At 31.5% G+C, this 8,677-nt stretch overlaps 1 protein-coding gene across 1 annotated transcript; it reads right to left on the reverse strand.

Moving 5' to 3' along the window:
- Positions 1 to 4,684: 4,684 nt before the first annotated feature.
- On the reverse strand, positions 4,685 to 8,042 carry LOC123303070 (probable cytochrome P450 6v1). The gene is made up of 6 exons (XM_044886169.1): positions 8,033 to 8,042; positions 7,136 to 7,347; positions 6,724 to 6,836; positions 5,555 to 6,297; positions 4,924 to 5,169; positions 4,685 to 4,854 (listed from the first exon to the last, which is right to left on the reverse strand). Exons 1-6 carry the CDS (start codon positions 8,040 to 8,042, stop codon positions 4,691 to 4,693), a joined length of 1,488 nt encoding a protein of 495 aa, XP_044742104.1. The 3' UTR covers positions 4,685 to 4,690.
- Between the last annotated feature and the right edge of the window lie 635 nt (positions 8,043 to 8,677).

Here is an 8,677-nt window from a genome sequence, read left to right on the forward strand (position 1 = left end):
CGGTACTTCTTGATGTCATAGCGAATGCTCATCGCAGCCACTGCGTGCGTCGCGTCAGTACTCCAGTGTTACTCTGAACGCAGCCAATTTTTATTTAAAAAATCATCAAATGTTGTGTTCAAAAAAATCAAAATATAGTGTATTAAATAATTTAAAAAAACGATTGTTTAAATTGTGATAATAAAAAAAAAACAAAGATTATTGTTAAATATTGTTTTATTTTGCACCCATCCCCTTTTTTTCCCACTGCGCCCTGTAGGTAAGTATTCTGTGCCCCGCCCCAGTCTGCCTTAAACAAAATCAAAAGATTCTAACCCCCCCCCCCCCAAAAAAAAAAGATGAACCATTCTGAAATGTTCAAAAGTACTCTGTATATTACTCGAGTAAAAATCTGTCGCACAGCACCGATTTCGTTGCTCTTCAAGTTGCTTTCAACCACGGCCCGATCAAGCTAATTGGGCCGCGCTCCGGTAAAAATAATATCTGCCGCACTTTACCCTCATACCATATACAGGATGTTTTTTTTTTTTAAGTTGACATATGCTTGAAACTCGCTAAATTTAATCAAGGAAGATGCTTCGAACGAAAAATATTAGTTTCAAAGGGACACTTCTTATACGGGCATCGATTTAAGTTTTCAGGTTCAATAAAAATTCCCTCTGATTCATAACTGACAAACAATCGATCAACACAACACTTTACATTAGAAAGTTGTTCTTTATAAATATGCAAACATTTTTTTGTAAACCGAATAGTTTAGAGAGCAATTGATGGCAAAAATCTAGATTTGTGTGCGTTTATTAATTCAATTTGAACAAAAGTGGATTTTAAAGAAAAACAAACCACTTTTATTGGATTTATGGGAAAATGTAATTCGAAGAGTGCCTAGATTTCGCAGAAACAATTAGACGAAATAACAATTTTGGATAAAACTTTTCTGTCAGTTTTCTATCGATTACCAGTTATGGGGTAGAGTGAGCTAGAAAACCTAGTAGGTATCATGTATACCTACCTTTAGATGGGAAACCAAAAAGAAATATGATGAAAGAATGTGTGTGCTTTGTGGCGCAATAGCGAGTTTAGCCCATTGAATTGAAGACTGTAGACATGTGATGATTGGCTTTCGCATGTATACCTACCTTTAGATGGGAAACCAAAAAGAAATATGATGAAATAATGTGTGTGCTTTATGATGCGCTAGAGAGTGTAGCTCACAAAGCAGAGAGTAGAGGGTGCAACTTTAAAAATTTAAACGCAAACCTATATTAGCAGATTTCACGCAAAAATAGGGATATTTTATTCTTACCATTTTTTGCGATTCGCCATAGATGGCGCTGCAATCGGAGGAAGTAAAAAATAATTAAAAAATTATGTTCTCCGATTACAGCGCGAAATTTATTGTGAGCAATAATCTTAGTGAAAATTTTCTTTCCTTTTAACAACATTGACGTGAATTAATTCCTAGGTAAATGATTTAAAAGAATTTCTCTGGATGTGACAAATTTACGGTACATCTAAAATGGAACGTAATTACGGTATAGAAACTAATAAATAGATGGCAGTAAATTTATTTAAACAAAAATGATAACATGATAATAACATGAAAATAATAAATTAGGATATTTAGCTGTAGTAACAATTTTTGAATTTTATTGAAATTTTGACTATAAATGAAAAATATTTAACAGATATTAATCGTAAAAATAGGTCGGATGTTCATTTCTAATGTGTTTTTGTTTTTTATGTTCATTTTTAAATGGTTGGTAGCAAATCGGGCATGATAATTCCGGCACTGCATCATATTTAATAGCAAGCAAAGCAGTTTTTGTTGAGCTACCAACTTGACTACGGTGACGGTGACGTTTTTTTCTTTCAGTGGGTAATTGTTTGGGTGAACTTTCTTGTATGTTCATTGTGGTAATGGTTGGGTATGTGGTGATGTTAGTCTTTTTAATATCACTAAATTACAAAATAATAGAGACAAATTATTGATTTATTTTTTAACGAAATTCGAAAAATCTGTGAAAATTTTGGATTTTGACGATTTTAACCCTAAAGGACTAGTTTTTTTGATAAATCCTTTTCAGAACGTTTTTAAAGTAGACTATATTTCCTACAATATGAGATGAGAATGGACTCTGTAGATTCAATACTTTCCGAGATAAAGCTTTTCAAAATTTATCGACGTAACTTTATACATCAGAGCTAACGTAAAATCCGATAGTTATAAGTATGAGGGTGTCTTCATCTTACATGCGACACAGTATAATATTTTTTAAATGTATTTTGCCTCTTACTGTTTTTTAATGGTAAAATGTTCAATAATTTTGTCAAATAAAAATTTGTACATGTCTAGTCTTTTTGTAGAAACGTCTGAAGAAGTATTAAAAATAATCCGAAACTAGTCGTAAATAAAAAATTTTGTAAAAAATAAATAGAAAAAAGTAATTTAAATACCTGGGATTAATAAATAAAGATTATTCAGTTACAACAAATAAATTTTTTTTAATTTTGGTTTTTTTAAAAAATGGCTGAGGACATCTATTACCTTAATGTTTGATGATATGACACGATCTACAAAGGTCGGTAATGAAAAAATCTTCTGAATCAATTGTTTTGTAAATATTGTATGCGCACGAGCACGCGTTAGACATTTCTAATTATATCTTATAATACGACCATCTGTGTTAGCACAAAATAGCTGCGAGCACTAAAGCACACAGAAGTAATTTTTTTACATACAATAGTTATGGTTCGAATCCAGCAACAGTCACATTTTTAAAAAAAATTTTTTTTTATCATATTAACACTATTGAAGTTTTTGGCCTTTAAAAAATGATGAGACACTAATTACACTATTATGCGTTTATTTTAAAAGTATCCCCTCTTAGGTTAGGTTATATTGGCTATCCAAGAAGGACACACTTAGGCTATAGAGCCCATTGTGATACCATATATGTGTTTTACCACCTTTCCGCTGATAATTTAATTTATCAGCTCCTCAATTTCAGAGGCTGAGTGCACCTCCTTCATGCATATACCATGTACTACACCAGCCCATCACAACTATTAATTCAATTAATTTTGTTGCGACGACGGAAATCGAATCCGGAACTCTAAGAACACCGTGGACAGAATCGGCTACGCCTTAACCAACTGAGCTAAAATTGATAATCCAATCGTCTAAAGACAAACTGAAACACCAAAGTGTCGGATTGGGGATCCTCAATCCGAAAATAATTCACACTAATTTTGACTACATTCATTGCATAATTAAAACAAAGTGAATTTTGTTCAAAAAAGTGTCCCCCTAAAAATGTATGCACTGAGTTTCGATCATGTACACACTATTTTTAGTTGTGAGATAAGTTTGAGGAAGAAGGAACTGCCCAGAATGTAAATAAGCATTAAAATAACCATTCCGGAATTTCACTATCATCCACCGGTTTAGTGGGGTCATCTTAGAAAAAGAGGGGTCATCGAAAAATTTCAGTAATAAGTCTGCGGTTTAGGTAAATATTAATATAAAAATTTTTATTTAAAATTTGAAACAATGTTTTATAAAATTTAAATACAAAAAGAAAAACGTACGTAATCAAAACGATTCACAAACGCGTTTTCGCGATTACCAGTTATGGGCTACAATGAGCTTGAACTTTTTTGGAGTACAAGATAATTTTTCAACCGGTTTATAAAACTCCATCGTGTTTGTGAATCGTTTTCAGTCGTAAATAAAGCAGTTGAATGATCTCAAACGTTTTTCGCTTGCTATCAATTCGAATTTTCACATGAAAATTAATAAGTATGTTCCGAGGTTACGTTAACGCAAATGGAAGTTACTACGACAGTAAATGCCATTAGCGAATACTTCAATTTATATTGTGAGCAGGCCCGTGTGAACGGGAGGGGTTTCTAGGATCATATGTCCTTTATCCTCTATCAAACTTTACATGTCTCTTTCTCAACAAAATAAACAATTTTGATCAAGAATCTTGGGCTCGATTTTTTGAACTAGATTATTCAACTTTGCAAGATGATTTCCGTGACATCTAGGTCGACGAAGTTCAACGCATTACCGGACAGGATGCCAAAAAAATACACTTGTATTTGCAATAAAGATGTGTTTCCAAATGTCAACCAAATGCTTCGCGTTTTGACAGTTTTGCCTGTGACAACAGTGACGAATGAACGCTCCTTTTCAACTTTACGTCGTCTCAAAACATACCTTAGATTGGCAATGTCTGAAGTTCAGCTAAACTGAATATCACATTTTTTCTTGTTTTTATTGACTTTATGACCTAACATGATGAATACAAGTTTGAACCCCTTCCCTTGGATAACTCCTGCACACGGACCTGATTGTGAGCAATAATCTTAGTGGAAATTTTCGTTCCGTTATAGAATATTCATTCCCTTTTGCAACGTGAATTAATTCGGAGGTAAAATGATTTAAAAGAATTTCTCTTGGTGCCAAAAATTTTAGGGGACTCTAAAACGGAACGTATTTACGAAAAATGACGTCACATTATACATGGCTTGCTTGGAACATACTTGTGTACACTATAATTAATTAACTAATAAATAGATGGCAGCAAAATTTTGTTTGAAATCTCATTATATTAAAATATGAAAATAATAAATTTTGATTTTGGCAAATTTCTTGTATTAATAAATATTGTGACAAGAATTTTTAAATTTTATTAAATTTTAACCAAATATCTTGATTTGTAGCCAGAAAATGTATATTTGGATTAAATTGAATATTTGTGGGTGTCGTTGAACATTCGTTTAACTGATATTGTTTTAAAATCATAATTAAAGCTAATTTTACATGAAGCAAGCCAAAAGTTTTACCTGAAACAAAAAATAATCATATTTATAAGAATGAAGCGGAAAAAAGGAAAGTATAATGTGGTTACTTACCAATACATGTTCGTTTTCCATCACCAAATGGTAAGTAAGTGCATTCTTTGATAGTTTTATCACTAGCAAATCGATTCGGATCAAATTGTTCTGGATTTGGATAATATTTTGGATCATTATGTATGCTAAATACGGGTATATATATTAATGCACCTTTGTTTATTATTTGTTTTGTATTTTCCACTTTATAATCTCTGACACAAGTTCGATTTATCAATGGATTTACTGGATATTTCCGTAAAGTTTCTACAAAAGAATTATTTAAATCAAATCTCAAACAATTTTTTGCTCCCTGCTTTAACAAAATTTTTACTCTGAGCTTACGCTTTTTTGGAATGAGTTGGCCAAAATATCGTTTGACGGCTAATTTTAACCCACAAACACAAAAGTCGGGTTCTTTTAACGATTGGACAAGTATTTTTCGAGATAACATCATAAATCGATCTGAAATAATGTGTTTCTCCCAAACTACACGCCCAATTGTCAAATAATTCATTCAAAGAACATTTTAAGGGTGGATTAGCAAAGGTTTCACAGAAAGCCATTTTCCTATCCAATATTGCGGGGTCATTGCAGATTTCCAAACGGGGGACGACTTTTTCTTAATACTAGAAGTGATATAAATGCATACCTTTTAAAACCATGTCCAAATATGTGAATTTTTTGGATAAATTTTGATAGTTAAGATCCTCAATTTTATAAAATACTTTATTTATCTCTTTACGTAACTTTTCTTGAACATCCACATTTCTTGCCAATTCGTACAACGTAAAAATAATCAATGGATTTAACATTTGTAAGCAGTTCAAGAAAAATTGAAAACCTTTTGTTACATTTTCACGATCTTCATCATATTTCTTAGGTTCATCGTTTCGCTGAATTTTCGTCCAAACTTTATTAAAATTTTCATTTAATTTTAATTGATTATTATTCACAAAAGACACGTCTGGATTCAGTTTAATAAACCTTGTTACAAGGTTCGTAAAAATCGATAATTCTGGATAAAGTCCAATACCAAAATTGGCTAACATACGCCATTTTGGTTGTGGTGGCGCATAAACTTTTTTGATCTCTTCGTTAATCGCTTGATCGTATTTCAATCCAAATGTTGTACTACCCAAAATCGATACCATTAAATTTAATACAAAGTTATTGATGTTTACGTCATCTGTGTCGGTATTTGTAGGTGAACAATTTTTATATGACGTTGCAAGACATTCTCGTATATCGGTGAATAATTTTTGTATCAAATCTTCGGAAAATAAATCTAAATGACCAATCCATGCGGATCCAGTTACTTCTGATGAATATGCGGCTATTGGATCATGAATTCCATTGTAAAATATTCCACGATCTTGGAAAAATTCGAAATCACTAGATAAACAAAAATTATATAATTACGCCCTGAATCAAAATGCATTTATGCAAAAACGACTACATAGTGCTGCCACCTTCAATATTGTATTGGAAGCTGTGTGTTCATAGTCTATGGTAGCAAGAATCATAGAGTTTTTATTATGTAGACTATTAAAGAAGACGACTTAATTCTGAATCCCAGGAAATACATTCGATGGGCTCATATACGTCCGGCACGATCATGTGCATTCATTCTGCGCAACTTCTTATTTAATATGATGACTATACGCTATGCTCGTGAGATACAATCAGCGCCGCCAAATTCAGATAAGCGAACTTAAAAGTGCCGGACGTAGATGAGCCCACTCAAAACGCAGAGTTATGTCTCCTTCTCTTATAGTCACTCATGTCACTGTTGTGAAAAATTGAATTTTGTTTTCTTACGTAATTAAAATTGTTTTGATGAGCTCAGGTTCGTTAATTATGACTCCTGGTCGAGTAAATAGATAAATTCCACTAATTTTTTGCTTCACACTTTTACCAAGTTCATATAGTTCCTAAAAATATTAATACAGGAATTAATTTTGATCAAAACAAAAATTAAAACTAATGTTCCATTGCAAAGAATTACAGCTGGGATGTTCTCATTGACTTTATAGTTATACATAGACTAAGCATCGCCTATCTTTCCGTACAGATTTTACGTAAGCAATTAACTCAGATGTTGGCAAGCTTTGATAATCAGTCTATGTAACTCTAACGTCAATGGACGTTACGTTCTCTATTTGCATTCTTTAAATTAAGTGATTTGACAGATATCGATTCTGTGTAAATTTATACAGTTAAAATAATTTACCTGAAAGACGGTAGCAAATGATTTATCACCAAAAATAAAATCGTTAAGATTTCCAGCGGGAAAATATGGTGTCAAATAGTTGACACCATATCTGGACCAATGTAAAAATGTAAATCGTGACGCCAAAAACAATACAACAAGTCCAAATAATCCAAACAATATAAAATCAATAAAAATCCATTGAAATGAAAATTCTGGGGGTTTTATTTCCACTGTAACAAATTGAAAAACATAATAATTAAATATTCAGATAATAAAAATTTGAGAAAATTAATATTTTTAATATTTTATTAGCGTGTAGGTTACTTTTGTATAATTTAGAAACACCTATTGAGAAACGTTAATTACAAAAGCATTCACTACAATTGCATTAAACACGTTTTCACTTTGAAATATAAAATAAGCAAAAGACCCCACACGTACTTTTAGAAAATAACTCTCGACCAAACTTTCTGAAAATTTGGGAAATGTTACTCCTTGTAGAGAGTAACAAAAGTTTCCACAATTCGTCAAAAAGTTTGACAGTAAGCCATTTTTCATATAGATGATGCGGGAATCTTCTACCTAGGTTAAGTTAGATTAGGTTAGGTTAGGTTTTATTAATTAAATTGAAATGATTTTTAAAAATTTGAGCAAATTTTCTTTTTGCTTGGTATAAAAATTTGAATATATTAGACACTTTTCACTCGAAACTGAATCCCTCCATTTTTTTTATATCCCCTTCCACAAGTCACTCAAACACAACTTTGGATTGGTAACTGAATTTTTGAACAATAATGCCTACGTTAACGGAAATACAAATTTTAACAAATTTTCCAAATCACTGTTCAAGGTTCTTTTTGAAAAACCGAATACAAAAATAATTAAAAATAGTAACGACAAAAATAAAAAATTTACCTTGAGGCATTGTTTTCTATTATTTAAAAGAAACCGTTTTGGATTTTTTTGGAGAAAAATTATTTGAAAATAAAAAATGTTGTGATGAAAACACTAGTATGGCCAAAAGCACATACGTTTTTGGATGAAACGGAAAAACTGATTACATTTGCAATTTTTTTTTATAGTTTTGTTGAAATATTTTCTTTCGTAGGTAGTTCCATATCAATTATTTGTTCGATTGTTCTCTGATAATAGGAGCAAGTCGTGTACCTTTAGGCATTTATGAAAAAAATTAACTTTGAAAGACATTGTACGCAGATTTAATCTTTTTGTTCATTTATTTCTTGGATTATATTCTTTATTCTTGATGTCACTTGATCGCTGCGATTCGCCTTTATACTAGGCATCGGGACCAGGACCCGAAATTCTTGAAATCTAATAAAAGTAGGATCGATTTGAAAAGTATGACCCAAATTCAGTAGGTTTACATGCTTGGTTTATCAAAATTGGATAAAATTTGAATGTTTTTATAGTTTAGAAATATTATTTTACCAAAAAATAATAACGCTCTATAATTAATATATGTCTATAGAATACATAATTAATATGTCAAACAAACTTAGGTTATGTAAACAAAACAAACCTACATTGATGCTATTGGCC

Source organism: Chrysoperla carnea, chromosome X, assembly GCF_905475395.1.
Source record: "Chrysoperla carnea chromosome X, inChrCarn1.1, whole genome shotgun sequence".
NCBI lineage: Eukaryota > Metazoa > Arthropoda > Insecta > Neuroptera > Chrysopidae > Chrysoperla > Chrysoperla carnea.

Excerpts from the sequence above, each read along its gene's own strand:
- LOC123303070 (XM_044886169.1), bottom strand. Across the intron at positions 6,837-7,135 it reads CATTTGCTACCGTCTTTCAG|GAACTATATGAACTTGGTAA; the intron begins GTAAATTATTTT and ends TAATATTTTTAG. Across the intron at positions 5,170-5,554 it reads TTTGGACATGGTTTTAAAAG|AAACTTTACGGAAATATCCA; the intron begins GTATGCATTTAT and ends ATTCTTTTGTAG.